The sequence below is a fragment of the Strix uralensis genome, chromosome 3 (genome assembly GCF_047716275.1).
Source record: "Strix uralensis isolate ZFMK-TIS-50842 chromosome 3, bStrUra1, whole genome shotgun sequence".
NCBI lineage: Eukaryota > Metazoa > Chordata > Aves > Strigiformes > Strigidae > Strix > Strix uralensis.
Window position 1 is genome coordinate 110,612,696 of NC_133974.1, and position 24,671 is coordinate 110,637,366.

Genomic DNA, 24,671 nt, shown 5'->3' on the forward strand with positions numbered 1-24,671 from the left:
TTACATTGTCAATAGTGAAGGACATTGTGAAAGAAGGAAAGCCTGAGGGTAGGAAGTTAACATTACGCTTGGAAGACTGGATGCTGTTTGCATAGACTTTGCTGTGCTGCATCAGATAGCATTTCTTTGTCATCATTTCTTTGTACTGAATAGGATAATAGCACTGAAATTTGTGTCTGATACGGGATTAATTTAAATAAGAGCCTATGAAGAGTGCAGATATTCTGGTGATGTGGGGGGACTATCAAGCTCTGTAAAACATGCAAGTATGTTTTCATTAAAGCGCAGATGCACTCAGACGTATGAGCCAAAAAGTCTCCTCTGTCAAGGAATAACCTGTTGTAAAGGCCATTCAGCCTGACCACAACAGGCATGTTAGATCATGTCCACTTCTCTGTAGGCTATTCATTGCAAGGGAAGGGAATAGTATTGCTACTTGCCTTTCCTCCTTTACTTTTCCCCCTTCAGGCAGAGGCTTTAGTTGCAGGGGTCATAACACTAAATGTGACGACTGTTATTTAATCACATACCCCAATTAAGTTGTCCCAGTTGTAGGTCAGAGGCCTGCTGTGTTAAGGGCTCCACAACTGATTGATAGCTCTCTTTTGAGAAGGAGGTTCTGGAAAGTGAGACTGAAGGGAGGAGCTGGCTATCGAGTGCTTGTAGGCACCATAATCAGTCTGTCGGGGGTGAGGACTGGAGGAGGAAAATGAGAGTGCCTTGTGGATATCTGTGAAGGGCTTCTCTGCTGGGGGCAAGAGGGTAAGAGAGCACAAAGGCTCCTCTTCCCATCAGCTGGATGGGAGAGGAGTGGAAGCAAGCAGTGACTGATGGAAAGCTCCTGAAAATATGAGAGACTGACTGGGTGGGGGAGAGAAGCCCATGAAGAATGAAGTAGTTGATTTGAAATGATTGCTCTTGCCACGTGTTGTCCTTGGCCCAGGATTTCCCTTCTGTTGTACTGTGGGTTCCGTCAAAAAAGTCCTTACATGAGCTGTGTTTCTCCCCCCTGCTTTTTTTTGACAGTGCCTTGAAATGCCTTGAAGCACATACTAGTTGAGGTGTTCCCCCTAGCTAAACTATACAGTAATGATGATATATCTTCTGTAACATGTAGCTGAGTGGTTGCTCCTTTGTCCATTTGGGCTTTGATACAAAGTTTAATAGACTCTTAACACTTTATAGGGTTAAAAAAATGTTGGGTTTGTTTTTCTTTTTTTGAAAGAACATCTAAGGGACTAGAAATAAGTGGTGTGAGGTTTGGGTATGATACTGCAGTAGTAAACTGTGTAGCATGAATATATCCACTGTTCCCTGCTGCCTAAATTGAAGTGCGCTTCATGTATCATGAAATTTATGTTGATAACATAGAAGTTTGAAAAGGATAGCGACTTGTGCATTCAAATTTAAGGAAATATGTATAAACCTTGTTACTCCTGCTTGTGGTGTATATGGATTCCTTACATTATATGATTTCCATGGTGTTGTGAAGCGTTCAAAATGCTGAGTAAATGATAAAGCACCTGATTAAGAAAATCAAATATAAATGGGAAAAATAGACTCTGCTCCTTCCAGCTTGCTGTTAAAAAGGCAAATTAGCTGGGCAAAGTATAGTGAGAGGGCAACGGTATTAACCTTCAGATTAGAAAATGTTATGTCACCAGGAGAATAGGCTGAACTACATAAATCTGTGCACACTAAGAAGAAATTAGATGTTTAATAGAGAATGTAATTGAAGTTTAAAAAAAATAGTTAATTTGACTAATGTCAATTCAGATTATTTGTTCCACTTGCATAGCTATGGCAGGACAGTGGACAGTGTAGAAAAGTCCAAAGAAGAGCTGAATTTTTTTGGTTGGGCTTTTTCAAATGCATCTAGCCTTTTAATAAGCATTGAGTTAGTTCAGAAATAGTTTCTTTCCATTACTGAATATTGTGTTGAGTGCCAACTGTAGTGATTTAGCAATGTTGACGATTAAAAGCATAATCTGTGCAGGTTATCACTGCATGTTGTGTTAAGCAACTTGAATTATGGTGTGATAGTAAATTGGACCCTGGGAAGTGAATCATAGTTGCACCAGCAGGGTAATTGGTTTCTGAAAGAGAAACAACTCAAAAAGGAACGTCTGTGTTGGAGGCAGATGCTGACTGTACTGCCTGGAGGCTAAACTTTTGCGACAGCAGATCAAGCTTCTGCTGCCTCAGTAAAGAGTTTCAAACCCAAGGGGTCAGAAGGTTGCTTCTCAGGGTACAGTCCCTGTGGCTACCAGCATGTCCCACATGCCCAAGATAGACAACTCACTTTGCAGAGTCCTTTGCTCACTGAGGTGGAACATGAATATGAAGCATGTTGGCAGTCTTTTTACTATAATGGTCCTGGTTAAATTTGAACCAGCAGCCCAGAAGAGATTAGTTTCTGTCCCATTTTATCAATTGACTAAACTATTTCCCTTTCAGTCTAGAAGATGCCTTTCCCTGCTTTAGCCTGTGCTGCCCTTTTATCTGTCCTGAAGGGGAATTACTGGCTCTTGGGCTCTCCTCCTGATTTGCTGCTACCTCCATAATGAACCTCTCAGTGTGGTCCATTTCGGACACATTTTTGCCTGTCTGTTTTATGGACTTCCTCCATTTTTTTCTACCTCATTATGGAAAAAAGCAAGCCCTAACTTACTAAAGTATAAAATGAGTGTGTATACACATGTGTTTGTGTATACACACCTTCCAGCACAGAGGAAGCTGCATTTATTTAACCTGGTATGTTCTATGTCTGTTTTCTTTTTCAGTATTTGACTGCAATTTTGAATCTCCTTGTGAGCTGGAATATTCCCTTACCTCAAAAGATCAGGAAACCCGCAGTGCTGCCTGGCTCAGACTGAGTGCAGAGGACATCTCACTGCTAAACATCCCAGATGGGCCAGAGAGAGATCACTCTGAGAATACACCTAAAGGTAAGATGAATACAACTATGTAATGCCTTCAGTGTAGTGGTTAGTTTTAAAAACAAAACACCCTCACTCCCACCGCCAAAAAAATCCCTACCCAAAAAACCCCACAACCCCACCCAAACAAACATGTCCTCTTAAGACACCTATAATCCTTTTACTGCAGCAGACAATGCAAACAGTGTGACAAACAAAGGGAGTCATTCTACACATGAAAGATGTTTTTGTCTAAAGGCAATCTGCTATATAAATATATGCATATGAGAAACAAAACAACGAATATAGTACTGTGTAAAATCTGAATCAGGCCGACCCATGCCATGGACAGTATTTGCATAAGAACAGTACTGTGGTGCCTATGTTTAAGGTCATTCAGTGTCTGGAAGAGATGAATAAAATCAAGTATGGTTTTACCTCTGCTCTAGGTCCTGTTTACTGCTTGCGTATTTTCAGACCATTTTAGGCAATATCCTTGTGTCCAGGGCTTAGGTTTTCTGTCTGGTAAGAAAACAAAAGATAGGTTTTGCCCTTAATATAAGAAAAAAAATTCCTGTCTCTAAAGAGAGCTAGGAAGCCTGGTAAGAGGGGAGTGCAACAGACTTTTTCTCCTTCCTTGCAAGGAAATCTGGTTTGTTGGAATTATTTTTCCCGCTCATGATCATAGCTGTGAACAGCAGCATATTTCATTAAGATTATAAGTTCTAAAAAGATTTTTACGTATATTTGTGCTCTTCTAATTCTGGGAAAGCAGAAGAATTCTTAACATCCTTCCTGCTGTTAGTGACACCTGCTTGAAACCTCACCCCGTGAGTGTCGGGTAGTGTTGATGAGGATGGAGCTACAGAATGGAAATGGGGGAGTTAGGGCTGCAAGCTTTATCCAGGCCACCAAAGAGGTATACAGAAGGACAACAACAAAGATTATCAGGGATATGGAACAGTTTCCATACTAGAAAAAAATAAACAGAAAAAAGATTCTTTATTCTGTCGGTGATGGTAGGATTTAGGAGTCCATGAAAATCCACGTTGAAGAGCAATGGGAAGCAGCTGTGAAGTTAGTGGGTGCCGGGTATAGAACAAGCAAGAGGAGATATTTTTTATGTAGTACCTGAATAAACCATGGTATAAGATGCATGAATTAATGTTATGGAGGCCAGAAATATGCATAAGTTTAAAGAAAGATCAGATGAATTCTTGCAGAATACACTCATCACTGGTTATTTAATTCAATAGTCTTTTTACACTCCCTGACTCAAGAAGCCTCTTATACAGAAAGCTGCAAGTGAAAGGATCCTTTTCTTAGTAGCCAGCGTCAGAGATGGCATTTGACTTTGCAGACCTGCAGTCTGACTGCTTGTAACAGTTCTTATGTTCAGGCAAATACTGAGGAAAAGTTTCAGTACTGATTTCGTTCATGTTCTTTAATTCTGTTTTCTCATCCATATCAATAGTATAGTACTTTTCCCCAGATAGCCATTATAAATTAACTTTTAAGGCCCATTGCTTGAGCACTGATTCATCAGCAAACCAAGTCATTTTGGCGGGATCTTTGTCGTGTGTAAAGCAGATGGACCACATTTGTGATGCATGCAAATATCTTCTAATTTTCACATCAAGGAACATAGATGCGCATACTAAATTTCTTGCTACAGAGATACAGTTAAGCGGAAGTTTGAGGTAAATCAGAATGTCTGCTGTTGTTCTTTTTCTTAAATTCTAGTGGAAGCTGGCTGCTGCTGAAATTTAGGAATTAAAACCTGCTTGTTTTGAGTTGAGAAGAGTAGCTGTCACTTTCCTGGAATGGGGGGAAAAAAATGGGGAAAACCCATGAGGAAATAAATGTGTTGTTCCAGGTGAAGGGCCTGGCCAGATTGCTGCAGTGCTGCATATTGCCAATGTATGTTTCTTTTGGATTCTTTTTGGTAAAGTTATACCTTTCTCTGTATTCAGTTTTATATGTCTGTCAAAGCAGAAGGCGGCGAGACTGTTGGCTGCCCTGTAGCCCAAAAACAAGGGTAGTATTGCTTGATGATTTCCAGTTGCCTATTGGAATAGAATTCCATTTCTAAGACCAAAGTTTTGGGTTTTTTTTCTTCATCTGGAGTATAGGCAGTTTAGGCTGAAGCTTGTGTTCTGCTGTTTTCTCCTGTTCTGAGGAGCAAGTACCCAGTGTCACATTGAGTGGATTTAGATTTGTGGGATGCCAGGGTGGGTTGTTTTGGGGTGTTTAATTTGCTTGTTTGTTCATTTTTTTTTAAATTATCAGGCATGTTGGATATAGTGGTAATTTTCCCTTAAGCCCCTCAGAGCTGTAGGTCTGCAACTCATAGATGACTGTAACTCTTGTGCGTATAAAGACTCATTTGAAAATCAACACTTGGAGCTAGCATCTCTCTATTTTAAATCACTTTAATTACAGCTGCTTGGCACAGATAGTTGTGTGGTCTGTTTCAATCTGAAATAATTAAGCACAGTAATTCCAACCCCCACTGTTTCCTGCAAATTGTACTTCCAATTATCTCAATCTCATTTCATCTCCTTTGCAGACAGTAATGCACAGAGATAAACAGATAGCGTAACTAGATTTTGGGGTAGTTTAGCTCATCCTTGTCACTTGGCTATCAAGTCATGTCAAGACATTAATAGAGTCAAATGCCTTGGGTATGATTCATTGTGCTTCATATAAGTTTCTGTAAAAGGTTCAGTAGGAAATCATTGGTAGATCTCCCAAAGAGGGGTATTGGAAGAACTGTATTTTTGCCTGTCCCTGCAGCATGATACAGCTCAGACTCAAGGAATCGGAACAAATCAGCATGGATCAAGCTACCTAGAGGAAGAACTAGTTTTAGGTGTCTCAGCATTTCGTTACAGTCACATCTGAGTGCTCCACTCACATGGCACGTTCAGCAGGTGGTGTCACACAAATCATTGATCTTCTGAATAGGGATAGATGGTGAGGTGGCAAAGTTTGATATTAAATTATCTGGGGTAAATGATTAGAGGTCTGGTTTACAAGGAATTGAAAAAAGATGCTTAGCCGGATAATAGTGGCAGGTGAAATTTAGTCTAAATTATTTGAATTGAGGTGGTGGGAGAAATAACCAGAGTTTGGCATATATAAGGGCAGATGCTGAGCTGGTTGTAATCACTTAAGCTGATTTTGGGATAAGAATAGAGCTGTGAAAACTCATCTCAGTAGCAGTCACAAAGTAAATGTGATGTTGGGACTTACTGAGAGGGGACTAGAAAATAGGAGCAATATGCTATGGTATAAATGTGTGGGGCAGCTGTATCTAGAATATGGCATTCTGTTCTGGTTCCCATGCTTCAAAAATCATTTAGTACAGCTGGGAAGGTTATTAAAAGAATGGAAACAAGGATGATCTAAAGTATGTAATGGCTGTCTTTAAGGAACGTTTAAATTAACTAGGGATACCCTGCCTGCAAGAAAAATCTAAAGGAATACATGGCAGAGTTTTATAAAAGTCACAGAATATTATAAAATCTTTATAAAAGATGTCTAAAGGTTTATAAACTCCCAAGACTTTATAAAGCACCGAGAGGATGAGTACAGAAGGAATATTGGTTATTTCTTCTAATACAGAATTGGACAGCATCAGATGAAATTAGTAGTTGTCAGGTTCAAAACAAAGGAGATCCTTCAGTATGTAACAAACAGTGAGACTGTGGAACCTTTTTCCACAGCATATTGTTGGTGCTAAAACCTTCTATGGGTGTGCAATTGACAGGTTATGTACAGGAAAGAAAAATAGTTACAGCTACTAAATTCTCAAGGCTACCTTTTCTGACTCAGAAAGTCCTTGCATTAATAGTTCCCTGAAGGCCAGGGGTGGGGAAGTACAACCATTTGCTCTCCCTGTTCATATAATCTTTCCTATGTATCTACACTTGTCTTTTTTCAGAGCCAGATGTCTGAAGTTAATGGATCTTTGTTCTGTGCTGGTAGGGTTAGTGTGGTGGTATGTCCCTCCCTCACCTCCCACCCCAGTTTTTTCTTCCCTTTAAAAAAAGATTGAAATACACTAAGGGTTTCAGACCAATTTGGAGAGTCAGAGAAAAGGTGCTATTTAAACATTTAATATTATTTGCTATTCTGCTAAAGCCTTGTGAATGGTATCAAACCATGCAAAAATATTGGGTAGGAAGAACTGCAGGACTGTCTGTCTATAGAAATCTGTAGAAGGGATGGTATCAAGGTACTTTGTAGGGTTTTTTTTTGAAATTTTGTGCTAAAATGCTTCACTTCCCTCAATTCCTCCCCTCTGTCTTGTAAATGGACCAGTGGGTGATAGAATCACTAGTGCATCTGCCAGCTAGGCCCTGCGTGGTACGTGAAGATCTGCTGGAGCTACAAATATTTCCAAGTCAAACTTAGGTAGCTTTCTGCAGGATCAGAGATTTAAGGTTAAAATTCCACTGAGGTGCTAAAGATTGACAGGAAAACCTCCACTGTTGGGATCTAAATCAGGCCTGTATGTGCTGTAATGAGTAGGCAATCCATTGTGGATTACTCGACTTCTTTTCTTTTAATTCATGAATAAGCAAAAAGATGCTATAAAAAATTCAAGCATTCTACATCACTGACTGCATTTATTTATTTTGACAAGTGTGATTAATTCTTAATTATTTATGATCCTTCATAATATATTATACCAGCAAATGTACTGCAGTCTATTGTAATGAAATATGAGGAATTGGAGATCTTGCAACTGTGGCAGTATTTCCTAAGGAGGCAGGTTAGACAACCCAGTTTACAGTTAGAATGACAGAGTTTGTAGACCAAGGAAGTTGCACTTTGCAGCTGTGGATGTATGTATTTGTCACGCTCAAGTGAAAGAGTCCTTTGCCTCTCTGATAAACTTGAGATGGGTCAAACCAGCCATAAATTCTGTGCTTCTCGACTCCTGATTCAAACCCAGGGTTTTCTGTACTATGAGGGCCTCTAGGATACAGCTCTGAGTAGCAGGTAACGTCCATCAGGAAGTGTGCCTTTCCAGAATTCATGTCTCCTGCTACCTCTTCGTAGTGCTTGTATTTTCCTTCCTCCAGAGAGGCAGGGGCTCAGATTCCTGTCAGCGACATTGCATTGCTGTGTTGCCCATGGACTTGTGGAGGGCAATAATTGTGGTCCCTGATGTGGCAGCACAGTCATGGCTTCCTTCTGTTTTGCTGATTAGGGATATCAATTAAACTCAGACACCAGAGTGAAAAGAGCAGGCGTATTTTACTAGAAATAACAAAATAATATAACAGAATAATACAGAAAACATACAGTAATAAAAGACAGAACAGTGCACTTAAACAAATAGGAAAATACAGGGTAATGCATCAAATCATTACTACCTGAGAGAGAGAATAGTGATTAACAAAGATCCATCACCACTGGCCTACGTCACCATCATCCAGACCCGCAGTGGCTGGGCAGCCCCGGTTACAGCGAGGATTTGGAGAGCCTGTCCCGGCAAGTGGGAAATCCTACACGGTGTGTCCACCCGTAGGTGAGGCTTCCAAAGTCGCTGTGAGAGGGTCCAGCCTTATATACCAGAGATCGACAAGCCAGAATAACTGGCACCTTTGTTTTAAGCGGAAATATCTGGTTTTCATCTCATGTTAGGTTCCCCCAGAGCCTGGCCAGGGCTTAAGGGAGAAGCTAAGGGAGTTTCCCTGCTTATCTAGTTAATTTATGAACAAGGTCACAAGGCCAGACAACTGTTTCTGTGGCCTTGTTATCTTGCTCACACATAAAGAAATATAAGGATACATTCAAGATAGACATGTTTTATGATGTTTAAGCTACGTCTTCTATATTTCACTAATGACTACATATGGAGTTAGCAGTTTCAGTTCAGGGCCTGTTGCTCAGGCTTCAGTATTCCCACCTTTTACATCAGAATAGTTGGTTTGCTATAACTTAGTATAATACCTATTAGCACAATGGTTATCAGTTATAAAATGTACAGGATTCATCTATAGGTCAACTCTGGCTTGGGCTTATTGTCCAAGCCTTAGCACTTCACCTTCTGAGTCAAATTTTACAAGGAAGAGGAAGAGTAAAAACACTAGTTACAAAGTTAATCTTGTGTATTTAAGGAGGAAGGACCAGAAGCAGCTGGATCCGAAACAAGTTTGGGTCAGACAATTGGATCCTGATCTGTGCTTGATCAAATGTCAGTGTGATCTGTTTCCAACCATAAATGGAGTTTTAAACTTGAAGGATTAGAGGCTTGACCACTCCTGACTATGGTGATGCAAGCAGGTTGCCTGCTCCACTTCTAAATCTTGTGATTGTAGATGAAGTGAATTTCTGCTTCTGTTATCTGAAGATTTCAGGACCATGAAAATATGCAGCTGCTTGATAAAAATTTCAGATGAAGAGATAAGTTGGGGAGGTACGACCACCATTTCAAATAAGAATCAAAAAAGTAATAAGCCACCCTGCAAATGTGAACACCAATTGAGACAACTCCTTAATGGAAAATATAGATTAAACTTTCATGAAGGATGGCAGGGAAAGTGGGAGATGAATGAGGATAGTGTCCTAACCAGCTACTGATTAGTTGAAAAGCTCTCATGCTAAGTTCTAAAACAAGAAGTATCTGCACATTGTGTTAATGTGCTTTTGATTTTTGTAATTATTACTAAAGAAATGGAGCAAGGCTAAGGCACTGAGCATATTAGCAAATGGGAGATAATGAACTGCAGGATTATAAAATGGCTGTTGACTCTATGATTCCTCAAACAAAGAAGAATGAGGCAGATAATAAAAGATAATAAATAATATTTTGTTTCAGATTATCACTTTATTAACAAAACAGTAGAGTATAAATCAATGTGGGCTTGCCAGAAGTAAACAGTTGAGAAGTAATTTTTCGTGTAGGATTCTTAAGCAAAAAAAAGACTTGTAACACTAACAATTACACTAAAAAGTGGGGGAAAAAAATCCCTCTGAAAAAGATAGGTATTTACCAAGGGAAAAGAATAAAGGGTAAAGAGAGTAGCTGGGCTCACACTAGACAGACAGAAGACTCCCCTTTAATTAATCCTTAAAACTGATTTGAGGATATGCCTTGATTTCATAGAATTGATCTATCTTATGTGTCTTTTAAACAAGATACCGGAGTATTTCTTCTTTCCTTTACTAAATCAATACATGGAGTCTGAGGTTTTGACAGTGTAGGTCTGGAAAAAATCCAGGATTGTCTTCTCATGAGAATTTCTATTTTGGAAGAAAAATGTTTTTGAACCTATCTCAAATTTTGACAAAAAACTTGCAGACCTGAATGTTTATTGCACACCTCTTTTTAATGCTGGAGAAGAGTGCAGATCATCCTAGTCTGCAAAGATTCAGTCCAGATGGTTGAATAGTCCTTAAAAAGATCCTGCTGTGGTATTGTGCCACCCTAGTTTTATTATTTTTAAGCATTCAGATAAACTGCAGGTATCGTGTGAAGATTTGTAAACTTTCACACTTTTGTTTATTCAGAGTGGGATTCAGTTTTCTATTAGTTATTTTCCTCTTTAAGATTTAGTCATTGAGTCAGTGGAAATAATTGTTGTGTATGAGTTGAAGGATCAGCTACATACCACAAATGAAATAGTAGAAGAATTAAGTGAGATCTCAAAGCAACACATGGACTGAGAATTATTCATCAATCTTATTGCGAATGAGAGATTTATGGATTTGTAGGGATGACTATCAAGTTCTTTGTAAACAGAGAGGGTTTTAAAATAAAAAATATTATTTACAGTGAATAGTTCTGGCTGTTCTGGTTGAGATTTAAATTTTGATACTCAATTTGTAACACTTGATATGTATATGTTGCCAACACAGCCCCACAGGAATTTATGCAACGTTAATACACAAAATGCAAACCAAACTTGCTTCCAGAGCCCATTGGGCTGTGAAGGAAGAAAAATGGAGCCTTTTTATGATGGTCAAATTTCAGCTCATACTCTGTCAGTACAAGAAATGGACCAGGTGTTCTTAGCATTTTGCAGCTTGCTCTCCTCATTAGTACTCCACTTGTGCTTTGTTATTGGAAAATTATTTCCCTTTAATGAGCCTTCTCTAAAGAGGCAAATTATTGTCTCATTGTAGGACAGTGTGTTTGTTTATAGAGTAGGTATGTATTTATATGGACTATGGATAAGCATGTGGGTTTGTTGATTTTAGAAATCCTGTTTGTTCACTCCTTAATTCAGTGAAGACTTGCGTGCAACTCAACGTGAAGCACTCTGTTCCCCAAGCTGAAAAAGAAAAATTAATTTCAGTGTGCATCAGATGTTAGTATGCTCTAATGGTTTGCTGCATACCTGTGACTAATGTACTTCAACAAGTATATCCAGAAAAGGCATAGACAATGAAGAATAAATGGGTTGTAAAATGGTCTCTTTCTTACTCTTAGAGACACTTTCTCCTTGGCAAGATGAGAGGAATAATAAAAGGACAGCTGGAGGGAAGTGTATCCTGCTCTTGTCTGTATTTGACCTTTTTATAGGAAAAGACTGCTGGATTAACACACATTCGTAATTTTTTTTTCTCTGTGATGTAGGGGCAATGTTCTTTATCCCTGAATGCTGTGTACATCCAAGCATATCTTGTGTTTGGTTTTTTTAAATTGAACTTTTCAAGTATAGAAAAAAATATAGCAAAGAATATTCAATGAATTAAGAAATTGTTATTTGATAGTTTTAATTTCTTTCTAGCCTGCCTGCTACCTCTATTTTCTGTGTATTTATTTTTTTACCATGCTAGTGACAGCTCATGCATACAGCTCTGTACATAAAAATATAACGTATGACAAAGGAGTATCAGCAAGACACTGTATGCCTTGTAGCCCCTTGGCTACATATCACCACCCCTTACCAACCATTGTTGAGTTATATCCATTGCCAATTACTACAATAACCTGTGCTTCTTTAGCACTTTACCTATGAGGCTCTGAGAATGGTCTACTAAATAAGGCACCTCATACAGTTTTAAAGTGTTGGGAGAAGTGTTTCTCCATGTCATCAAAGAGAAACTAAAGCACAGTGTGGTTAAATCAATAGACCAAGGTGTGTTGTGTTCCTAGCTGTGCCAAATTTGTGTCTCTTGCACCTTAATTAGTACTGACATTTAGATACCTGTTGCTCTACAGTATTTTTGTCATGAAGTTGGCCTGGTCCACTTATAATAAATAGACATCATCATGTGGGATTTTCTACAGACCTATTCTGTGAGATTATATTAAAAGCATCAGTAAATTGACAGGAACTGGAATATTTTCACTATTGTCCTTCACATCAATGATAATGTGTCTGTTGTTGCGTTGCAATAGCTATCTTACACACCTATGCTTGAGTGAATACATTAAAAGAGAGTCACAGAACTCTGAAAGCTAAGAGGTTTTACTGCTGTGACTCTTGCCAAGAACAAAGCCCAACTAATTAAACAGAAGTAAAAAATTGTTAATTTCAATGATAGAGAAAATATCGTGATTCAGTCGGGATCTTAGAGCAAGCTAAGCTAAACCCAAGTAGAGTTTGACCATTTTGCCTAATCGAGACAGGTAAATTTTGGTAAAGAAAGAGAAGGTCGATTTTTAATATTTCTGTCCTTGGTTTTCTGATTAAATTTGACTTGTTTAGACGCAAATCTGTAAAGAATATGTTGGTACTAATACTTGCGTAATATCTCATTTTTGGAAAGACCAACTGCATGTACTATTTCAGAGGCATAGCAAGAAGTATTCCCATAGATATGCCTTCAGAGCTTAAATCTTACTCACGGGAATTGTTAATATTAGAGCTGACCAAAGTAGTTTCATTTAGCTTTACCTTGAAGGGGAGTGGGACCTATGAATTTAGCTGTATAATCCTCAAGTTTTCTCTTATAGCAGATTAAACTGAGCATGCTTATTTTATCCTACTCGAAGTAACCACAGGAGGTTGCAGTGTTTAAGGATGAGCTACCGAGTGAGAATTCTGGTTTGTATCTTTAAAAAAATTTTTTTCTTAATACCATGCAATGCCTGTTTAGGCAGCCCCAGGCAACTTGCCTAGATTCTAATGAATAATCTTCCGTTCAATTATGAGTTAGGAGTTATCCCTGAAGTTTTCATCTGTTTTCTTTGTTTGCTTGTTTTGAGAGCACAGTGATTAAACAGATGGTATTCTGTACGAACACAAGGCCATACTGGGAGAGGAGGAGAGGGAAGCAAACTTATGACCAGACTTTCCAGAATATTCTCTCACTCTCCAGACATGCTTGTGTCAGAGACTGTGCGCTGAGAGGAGCAATAGAATATGGCCCTCCATGTTTTCTTGCATGTCTGCTGGGATACATACTACAGTATCTTGCTGTTGATTTGGGATCTCCAATCCTAGACCCCCTTTCTATGTTGAGCAACACTGCCTTTCTGTGCAGTGAATTATATTGTACATCCCTCTCTTTGTAAAGAAATCGCTTTCTCTAAGTCACCTTAAGACCCTTTAGTGTCAGTGGCACAGCCTTTCTTGTCTATTAAATGCAAACAATCTAGAAATGCTTGACCTTTGTCTTTTACCTTCCCTAAATAAACAGGATTTAAAAGAAGATAAATAGGAGTGTCTCTTTTGCTAAAATGAAAAAAGACTATTTTAAAATAAAATCATTTTGACTTGATATTAATTGTTCATATCACATGCAAACCCGGATGAAAGTCAGTTTTGTTAGCTGAATTGTTCCAGTGTCATAACAGAGATGAGAGAAGCAAGCACCACTTAACTCTAAATGACATTTCCTTAAGAATTCAAGAAGTGTGATAGTGAGCTTTTAGCCATTGTTCTGCATTTTTTCTTCTTTCTGTTCTATGGCTGTGAGCAAATCTTCCCACTCTTCTGTCAGAGTCTGTCTCTCTAAGTTATCTGGTGTAAACACTAGTAAACAAGATGATGAATAGACTTCTCCAGATTTGAAGAGGTGTTCAAACAGCAGAACCAGAGGGTTTGTTGCTTGCCATTGCCTATATTAAAAGAATAAACCTCACGTAGGACAGAACTACAATAATTCACTTCATATGTTGCTTTTAGTGTGGGTCATCTTGCCACTTTCCTGTGCTTCCAGTGGGGAAGTGGAAAGGTCAGGCAATGAAGGGAAGCATTTTGCTGCATACCACAGGTGGTCATCTCTGGCAGTCATTTGGAGCCTTGCAAGGCACATGAACAGCATAATAAAGGTTAGATCACAAATCCTTTTCATGTGTCACAGCAATTTTGTTTATCAGAGAAAAGCCCGAGCTGCAGAACTCTGGTATTGATTTTGAGCAGCTGAAGGTTCAAGGATGTTCTGGTTTCAAGGTGTGTATTTAGAGCATTGAAGAAATAAAAAGGCCATGTTAAAACAACATTATGATGCAGGTTTAATTCCACTGTTTTTAATTCCAGTGTTTTTCCTTGAAGGTGTAGAATTATTTGGGGAGGAGGCAGAGGATGGTTTATGTTTGACTGCCCTAAAAAATTACAGCTTTTCAGGCAGCCAGCTGTGGAGAGGGCAGGCTCTGTCTGCCTGCCTGAGTTGATCCTGCATGTCAACAAGGTCGCTTCATTACAGAGGAAAGTTTACTGTGACATACAGGGCTTGGAATTTTACATACTGAACTTTCTTAGGTCGGGGGGAAAAGAAAAGATTGTTCTGGTAGCCTCACTGCCTAATTACACCGTAGTGTAAAACCATTTTAATTCTGTGGTTGTTGGTTTATCTATTCAGCTGGCTAAGAGCAATATATTTAGTGTCATCATGTCATTGTCAAATCAAGATTCCTGAGGAATTAACACCTTAGATAATTAATGTTTATCAAGGTTTAAAAGCAAGAGTCCTAGAATAAGGATACTATAAAGTATTATATATCTTAATTCAGAAGCTGTGGCTTCCACCTAAAGTAATGACCTTTCCAATGACTAACCAAGCCAAAGGAGTATCTGTTAAGAAAGAGTAGGTTCTAAAAATGACTACTTAGTAAAGATGCCAAGCCATTTGCAATTAGTGGCAACAGCTGAGTGAAGAGCAACCATTAACACTTTTAATAGCAAGTTTCTTTAAGGACATTTATTTAAGTATGAGTACTAGTGTAGGATAGGTAACTTGTTGTCTTATTCATCCATGGAGGAAGGTGAGTAGAGGTGTAGGAGTTTTAGCTTTCTGAAGGAACTGATCACCTAATTAGAGAACAGAAACCTTGGATTCCAGTTATCTGTAAACCTCCTGAAAAAATAGTGTTAATTGTAATGTCTTTGATGCAAGGGATGACTAAAATGTACTCCAGGCCTTTTCAAGGTTGGTGTTTGACCTGCTGCAGGCAGTTCTCTCTGTGGTCAACGTGCAGAATGAATGGTTAATGGTAGGTGTTTGCTGTCCAAGGGACTCAAGAGATTTTTGTCATATGTAAAGCTGAATTGAATATGGACTTCTAGAATATTTGGGGTGCTTGGTTTCAGCACTATTATCCCTGATTGACTTAAAACCAAGGAAAACTCAAGAACTAAAAGTTAAAATGTTGACTATTTAGAAAATGAATTTGGGCTTCCATTAACACTATCCTGTTCTGCCATACAGCAGGCATTTGCCAGGACTCAGTGACAGGACTAAGGGGTGTATCACTGCAGGTGAAACTTTGAGGGTCAGCGTTCAGGTTTTCCTTGTAGTGATAAGAAATCCCATTGCAAAGTCATATGAGAGCTAATGTGCTTTTAATAGTATTGGTACTGTGCATTTGCTTATGTGCTTAGCTGAGATTTTTGGGGAATTTATGTCATGGATGAGTCTGTGTGAAGCTGAGCACTTCCATTTCTTTCCACTGACTTATGGTGAGAAGCTGTCTGTCTGGAGAGGTTAAGGGAAACTGTTAAAATGTGCTGGAGCAGGGGCACTGCTTGAGTGACTGTTGTCTTGTATTTTCATTACAGAGTGAGTGACAAAGTGTAGTTGAAATAACTGAGCTCCAACCAGATGAGGTACCTCACCTGTGTGTAAAGCACCACTTAACTTGGGGGAGGAGTTTTTTTGCATGGAGGAGTTTGGCTGGGATATCCCTGAATTAAGAGATAGGAATTAACTTGATGGAAAAGACGCATATTACAGACAGTGCCTTTAACCACTCTCTACTACGTTGGGGTTTTTTTAATCTGTATGAAATGATACATTTAAGAGTGCTTTGTGGGGTGGGCAGGTGAAACGTGCTTCATTAGAGCTACAAATTGATTGCTGTGTGTGTTATTTAATGTTGCATCCATTAACTCTTGGGGAGGGTGGGGCACCAAAGCCTGACCCTGAGTGTGAAGCTGTTAATGCTGTTGCAGCAAGAATGACCTAACTGACTTGCAAAAATTAACTAACTCGGTGATTACTTGATTGGTTACTTGGTATGCTACTTTTATCATCAAGCCAAACTTTTTTTTTTTTTAAGGAAACTGAGTTACTGGACAAGTCTTTGTTGCCAAAACTACTATTCATAATACAGACTGCAGAAACTTCAGTGAACTGCAGATTATTCTTTCACTCCTGCAATGTAATCAAAGCCTTGTTCTTTTTTTTGTTACGATTTCTGAAAAATGCCTTCCTATTCCCTCCTCCTCCTCTGATCTTTAACAGATATTGTCCTCTTGTTCTCCTTTGAAAGCATTTTGGGCTGGTTGGATGAAGGGGTACAGACTGCAGGAGTGTCATTTTGCTAGCCTAGGTGTATTTGCAATGGGCCTGTTTGTGAAATTGCTGAAGTAGCTCCTGATTTCTCATCGTCTGGCTAAAAGAGCATGTTAAGCTGAAATTTGGGATGTTCCTTAAAGCCTGACACTGTCATGAGATGATAGGGATGTGCATTGTGTCACTGGCAGCCTGGCTACAGGTTTGAAAGCAAGCATAGCCACAGCTTTTTTTATTTTTTTTAACATGGGTGCAATGCCTTTCTTACCTTAGAGATGCCAGCTGGTAGTGTAAGGAAGTCATGTGGTGTCACTTTTCCCCACCTCTGTATGCTCAAGGGAAATTACTGCTTGTTATATATGTGGATGTTCCACGCTCTCTGCGTGGGGTGAGGGACAGGAGGAAGGCTGGAGTGAGATTTGCCTCTGCACAGGGCATTTCTGCGTGTGATCCAGTTAATCATCTTTGATCCCTTACAGAGTTTGTGTTAGACCAGCAACTTAGACCAACAGTGGCTTGACAACCTGTACTGCAAGCTTGTGAAACAAGTTCAAGAGGGAAGAAGCATTATATTTTGTGAACACTGAACTCCTCGGCAATTTGGAAAACTACATTAAAGGGGAGGGGGGGACTCGGCATCTTATTTCTCTTCAGAATTAAAACCGAAACCAGTGGCATGTAGCTCAGGGAGGGGAAAACTAGGGGAGTAGCAAAGTACTGGAAAAACTCTCCTGTAGGCCTCAGTCCTGCTAAGGACCAGTATCTGCTGTGTGACAATAAAATATGTAAACTTCTCTGTATTTTTTAGGACTACTCAAATACTTACAGCATGTTGCTTAAGGACTTTCTTAGATTGAAATACAAGGCTTGCCTTTTTGCAGTATTGAATTGACAGAACGTGTTATCTGTTTGAGAGCATGTCAGCTCTGCTGCTGAGACCTGCACTTTGGTCAGCACAGAACATGTTCATAGAAAGAGAATGACTTGTCACCAGCCCCAACACAATGGTGTTTCTGCTTCTTTTCAGATGGAGATAACAACCATAAGGATTTCTCCCCTGCACCACCTTTGGTTTATAGAGTACTAGCACTGAGAACAGGACATAATTTATCACCTTTTCCATATTACCAGATGTCTCTTTAATTGATGGGAATCTTTTTACAATCACTTTTTTTAAAAAAAAAAAAAAATTGCTTTTGAGGAATTTTCCCCCAGTTGACAGCAACTTAATGAGGGGTTATGACTTTGTAATCAATTTTAATTATTGTGTAGTTAATAGTGCTAAAAATAACAACTTCAACTTTAATATTGGATGATTGATTTGTGAATGCACTTTTAAATAATTGATCTTTTGTTCCCTAAAGGTTTTTCTGTTAATGTTTTTTAAAGTAAAGAAAAAAAAAAATCAGGCAAACATTTCAGTAGCTAAAACACAGATAATATAATGTGCCATAGTAACCATTGCTACCGTAACTGGATTTTTATAAACTAAGAGGTGTGTGTTTTAATAGTTAAACCAGGAACTGGAAATCAATATTTCTACGTGTTTTTCCCATTCCATCACTGACTCAGTAGAAATACGATCACATACAGCAGCCATTTTGTCCCTCAGTTTGCCAATGAGCCAAGACTCTTTCAAAATAGTCAGCAGACTCTGTCAAATGTTGTAATGCTAATAAGGATCAGTTCTGCTAAGACTATTTTACAAAGAGAGTAGAACACTGCATCATCCTGTTATTTTAAGAATACATGTGCTCAGTTTACAGATGACAAGATAGTTGTTTTCCTGCACTGGTAACTGTCAATCCAAAAGACCAGTTTCTTCTGGATTTTTTCCATGTTGTTAGCAATACTAGAGGGTCTCTGGCTAGACCTTTGTGCAGCCTGCTCCTCTGTTGTTGAATCATAACTGAGAATTTTACTTTTAATATTTGAAGTGGAGGAGCACCCTTCTTCATTCCCAGAAGCTGTCAGCCCTGTGGCATCAGAGATTTAAATGTTAGGACAAGCCTGTTTGCTTGCATGTATATTAAATGAGGTGAGAAAGAACAAACCCTTTTTGGATCATTGTTGTTTAGAGTAGGACCATGTTCTGTATGTTTGCAAAGTATTTTGAGTTCCTTCAGAGGGAAGGTGCTCTAAGTTAATATTACTGTTCTGTGTGTAAGTGATAGTGGGTCGTTGGCAGTAATGGGACAGTGAAAATGGATTATCATTAATGTCAGCAAATACAGTTTTAACAATGTTAAACCCATATCTTTGTGAAACTAAATGAGATTTCTCCTAACACAGCTACTTATTTGTATTCACTATGCATTGCGCAGACTACCTCACTATTCTTAAAGCAACTACCAATCACCACGAGGAGTCAAGCAGACGCTGCATTCTCCATAATTACAAGCAATTTTCCAATTGAATTATCCCATGATTTAATTCCTTAGCTTGCATCTGGAGAGCATCAGCAGTGTGCAGCTGTTTTGGCTTTGAGAATTAATTGTTGCTAAATGCATTAAGAGTGGTCTTGCTGCAGTGATTTCAGAAAGGAGTTAAATCCCAGTTCACTCTGGATTAAACTTTTACTTTTTATTTCCTGTTCTCTCGACACAATATCATGATACAGGCCACAGGTTTAGTAGCATTTGTCTTGGGTAGTTGTGAATCTTAATTCAAAGTAAATATGTTTAGTCACTGAATTGAAATCATATTATAATGAAACACGAAGTTTAATAGAACCATGCCAGAGTCAGTAAAGGCTGGAGGGCTGGAGATTAATGATAAATGATGTTAGTTTATACTGCTGGTATGACTGCATAGCTATGGTTTGTAAAAGAAAGACACAGTAACTTTGCAAAGTACAAAGTATCCGGTGAGATAGGTATGACTTCTTACATCACAGGGTTCTTTAGGCAGGACAAGTACTTCAAATATAAGAAGAGTGTCTTAGTCATTTGCCCTTGAGGGAAGGGTGGACAAGTCTTTAGATGGGGAGTAGCATGTGTTTTATTTCTGAAAATAGAAAAAGAAATAGGAGTAATATTGAGAGCTTTGTAAGGCTGAGGTTATCATCAGGGATTTCCAGAGTCTGTTAGATTCCAGTGAGAATGGATTTATTTTTAAATAAAGTCCCAAATTCTCTTTTTATTATTATTTTTTTCCATTAAATATCAAGACTGTAGCTAGGGGTCTTAAGAATCCTAAAATACAGTCATGTATTTTCATAACTCCTGCAGGTTAATGAGAACATTCTTGAACTTTTAAAGTAATGATACAAAGAAGATATGGAACTTGAAAAGCATGCATTAAGTTTCTAGCTTTGACTTGTGTGACCTTTTGATTGGTTATTTAATGTCTAGGCCCCTGTTTTAAACAAATACCTTTTGTGAAGCATTGTGCTATAAAGTACTCACTTTGTTAACTGGTTTTGTTGCATTAATTCAGATAACAAAAAATTTTCTAGATTTTTAGCAAGAAAATATTACTGTTAAATGAATATGATTTAAAAGATATCCATCCCTGGTAAGTGGAGGTTATCCAAAACCCTGGAACATGGTTTTGTAGCTAAATATAAAAGATTGGCTGTTGCAAGAGTTCTGAGATCCTGCAAGTCCTGTTTACATGAAATGTGTAACGTGTATGGTGAACTCCTCTGAAAGCTTGGCTGTTTCATCCAGGTATTTGGACAAGTTTGGGCCATCCTTTATGCTAAATCAAATTAGCTTCTGGGTAATGTCCTAAACTACCTTAAGATAAGGTAACATAGCCCTATTGAAATTCAGTGTTTTTTCTATTTATCAAGAGATAGATTCTACATTAGTGTAGTGCTTCTGAAGAAAATTAATTTAAGGAAATTATTTAGTTAGAACCTGCAGGATATTTGATCCTACACTATGGTATAAAGCTTCTAATTATATCAATGATGGTAAATTTATATGAACCTGGAATAGAATATAAGTTCTCTTTATGTATTGTTTATATTTTCGATACATTTTAAAGACACTGGTTTGTAGAAAGTGTTTCTGTTTCAGAGTGCATACACAGATTATCACAACTCTGGATCTGACTCACTTTCTCAAAGGCGTTTGTCTTTGCCCAATCATAAATATTCTATGCATTTACTTTTTTTTTTTAAGACTGTAGCAAAGTAATTTCTTTTAGGCTGAACCGAATTTACAAAGAAATGGAGAGTCTAGTAGTTTATCTTTTGTAGCCTTACAATAGAAGAAGGGGGGGGGTGTGGCAAGCCCCCTGCTATAAACACTGTGCTTTTCAAACACCTTACAATGATAAGGACAAGTAGGTTCTGATTATATCTGAATAATATAAACATGATTGAGTTTGCCTAATGATTATGTCTGGCTCATGATTTCTCCTTCCAGTGAGAATCATATTGTGCAGGTTTAATGTAACCAGGACACTAAGGCAACAAGCAATTGAATTAGCTGCTTCTTGCAAAAGTTTCCTTTGTTCTTGCCCAGAAAGCAGCTCTCTGTAGGGCTTGTCTGCTAAAGAATTTCACGCTGTTATATTTGTTCCTTAAAGGAAGGCTTAATTTGGGAACACAGACAAGTAGCAAATGCCCTGAATTAACAACTTTCTTCTCTTAAAGATGAAACAAATTTTATCAGTACTGTTCTATGGCTGGAGATGTCTTATCCTGTTCCCGTACGAATGAAGCACTGAAGTTGCATTTGGAAAGCCTGTGTGGGCAATTGCAGATTCTTCACAAGCTGAAGAGAGAACTCCTGAAGGAGGAGCAGTGAGAACGGCATAGGATTGTTGGACCAACTGATACAAGAATTTTGGTCGTTGCCTTTAGACAGTGTAGAGAACACAGAAGCAGTGGGATAAACATGACCACATAGGATTGAGAGGCATTGCTAATATAATAGTGGGATAAAGTAAGTAAGAATGTGATGCTTTTAGGATTGGAGTCCTGGAGGCAAAAACTGTAGCAGAAAATGAAAAATCTTGTACATGGAGCATAGTAAGAATTTCTGTTCCAAGCAGGGGTTTTATTGGCTGGAAGTCGAAGTGGTAAGGGAGACTTGAGAGTTTCTGTTAATTGCCACAGCAGTCAGCTGTGAGACTGGTGAAGATTTTCTGGAAGAAAGAAGAATATGCTGTTCCATTGCATAAAACAGTAATAGTGCCTAATGCAGAGTACTGCATACCAGTCTGGTCAGCTACGTTTGAGAAAGGAAATCTAAAATGGGAACAGGTGTAGAAAAGGGTTCCTAGAATGGTGCTTAGAAGCAGTGATCTTGTCACATCAGGTGAGATTATAAAATAGTCCTTTTTAGTCTCCTGACATGAGGAGTAGATATTGGTGTTTATATTTGAAGAAAGAAAGGCGAGTGTTGAATTACAGAAGAGAGCTAGCTGAAGGAGGAGGAAGTGTTGACTGAGGAACATGTGAACAAATACAGGCCACAGATTCATTTAGCATGGAAATAAGAAAAGATTACAAAGTATCAGAGCTGTGAATTAGCCTTCCAGTGAAGGAATGGGTAAATCTAGCCAGTTTTAACAGCACTTCATATTGTCCATCAACAGATGAACAAACTGCCTTTCCTGGTATTATTGTTATGTGTACTTCTTGCTCTGAGCCACATACTGTGGTAACTTCTGAATTGTCCATAAGGCAGTTATCAGAGCAGGGTTGCTCTTCCCAGCTGCACCTGTCCACTTACACAGAACTACGGTGTGCTGAAAACGCCCGTAGCTCAGACCATGCAGATCCAGTAATAAGTTCCCAGCCTGCATCTGCACGCTGTCCCACACAGTAGCACTGTCAACTTTAGCAGTGATACTGCTTCATGAAAGTATATTTGCACTGACTTGACATTGTTGTCAGGATGCTGGCTTTTCTCTGCTTTTCAAAAATCCTGGTTTTATGGTTTTATTTTCATGTGGATTTGGATGTCCTGAAATACAGTCAATTTGCTGATTTTCTTTTTACATCACAGAATGAAAGGGCTTCCACCATCCCACAGGAGAACAGGGAGGCAGTAAGCCACCAAGGCCCTTTGCTTAGCTACATTGTGAAGAAGTAAAAGTACACTGTGAAGCTTAGCTATACTGTGAAGAAGGCACTTGACAGCTGCCTTGGTTCCCCCCAGTCCTCCACCAGTCAAGCACTGCATGCTGCACCGTTTACATTTGGTAACTGAGCAGTTAAGGATGTTGTATTCTAATTACCTGGCCAATTATGTGCAGTGCAAAATTCCCTGCAAGTACGGCTGTGATAGCCTGAACTGCAGACAGTCTTGTGATTAAACTGTCCCTCGATGATGAAGTCGATAATTAACAAGAAGACATTTTGCTGAGTAGTGAACAAAGTCAAAGAAAGAAGAGAATTGAGTTTTCAGTGCTATAATAGGGTTTTAATGGTGCTCTTCTCAGGGATGAGAATTGTCTCTGACCTCCCCTGAAATTAAAAATGCATACCCATGTGCAAAAATGTGAACCTGATTTCTTTACACAGAACATAATTTTGATGATCAAAGGGCTGGAGAACCTACCATGTGAGGAAAGACTGAAGGAGTTAGGTCTTTTCTCCCCAGAGAAGAGAAGGCTCAGGGGGACCTCATCACATTATTCCAGTAGTTAAAGGCAGAGGACAGAGGGTCTCTCTTCACAAGGAGTCACATGGAGAAGACAAGGGGCAACAGATACAAGTTGCACTGGAAGATGTTTCATCTCGACATAAGAAAGAAATTTTTTACAGTAAGAACAATCATTTAGTGGAAGAACTTCCCCACTGCTGGGGTTTTCAAGATGTGATTGGACAGGGTGCTATATAATCTCACCTAGGCTCTCTTTCCCACAAAAGGTTGAACCAGATGATCTTTTGAGGTCCCTTCCAGCCAGGGCTGTTCTATGATTGGAATTCTAACTGGATAAAGCACCTCAACAACATGGGGTTTTTTTGTGATAGCTTCATCCCAGTAAAAACCCTGGAAGCCCACGCCAGCCCTCTTGAAGAGCATTCATAGCTGAGCATCTTTGTCCTTTGTGCCAATATGTGGAGTTCTATGCTTTCAGCCCTGAAAATTGGAGCGTCACTGTCCAGTGATGCCTAAAGATGAAATTTTTATTGTTCATTGGTCCTACAGTCCCAATGTAGGAATTAAACATTTACTCCTCACAGCGTTAAGTGTTGTATGCACATGCAGTATACTGGACAGAAAGCCACACAGCTAACCCGTGTCAGCCTGGCATGATCTAGGAGTCAGGCAGACAGAAAAAAACTATGTTACATTACAGCGTTTTCCTTGAGCTGATTTCTCTGAATGTCTGCTTGAGCTATTCTCTTTGGAATTTATTAGCTTTTATTGAGGGCTATCCACTTATAAAATTTAATTCTTTTGAAGATGTCAGCTGAGAAAAATTAAAATACTCTAGAGACTGCATTTTTCTCCCTTAGAAAATTCAAAATATTAACAGAAGTAATTATCCTGAATGAGCAAATGTTACAATTACAAGTTATCCTCAACATTGTGAACATAATTAAATTATGGTAACTGGTTTAAATGAACTAAACCTGGATTTTTTTATTCTTGCTAAAAGTTGTAGCAAGACAACTTAAAAATATACATGAACTTGTATAAACATCCTTCAGTCTGCTAAAAATTAGTTTTGTACATGGAACAAGCCATTTTCCTTATAAGAAAAAATCTAAGATTAATTTCAGTCTAAAAATGAAACTTCTGGCAAAGATCTTTCAAAGACAAGAGCAAGTTACATCAAGGGCTCTATGTTCCAGCTAATATAGTACATGAAAACAGCAATCATCATTTGGTAAATTAGTGCCTGAAAATGGGTTGACAAACATAGAAAGTATAATGCAGTAATTGCATGAGGTCTGTGGGTACCAGGTGGTTATGGCATTGAGATTATCAGCTAAATTAAATCTGATTAGTTTTATACGTTTTTTAAATTTTGTGCTTTGATTCTGAAAATGCTACTTCATGGCTGAACATGGTACCATCTTCTGTAAAAGAGGAATGTGTTTTCCTCTGTGTTTTTTGAGTCATATATGTGCTTAGA

General features: G+C 38.6%; 1 protein-coding gene across 1 annotated transcript in view; it reads left to right on the forward strand.

Moving 5' to 3' along the window:
- Window positions 1-24,671, forward strand: part of ALK (ALK receptor tyrosine kinase) — a 320,324-nt gene that overhangs the window by 90,221 nt on the left and 205,432 nt on the right. The window contains exon 3 of the mRNA XM_074863896.1: window positions 2,784-2,948. Coding sequence (XP_074719997.1) covers window positions 2,784-2,948 — 165 coding nt within the window. The remainder of the gene's footprint in view (window positions 1-2,783; window positions 2,949-24,671) is intronic.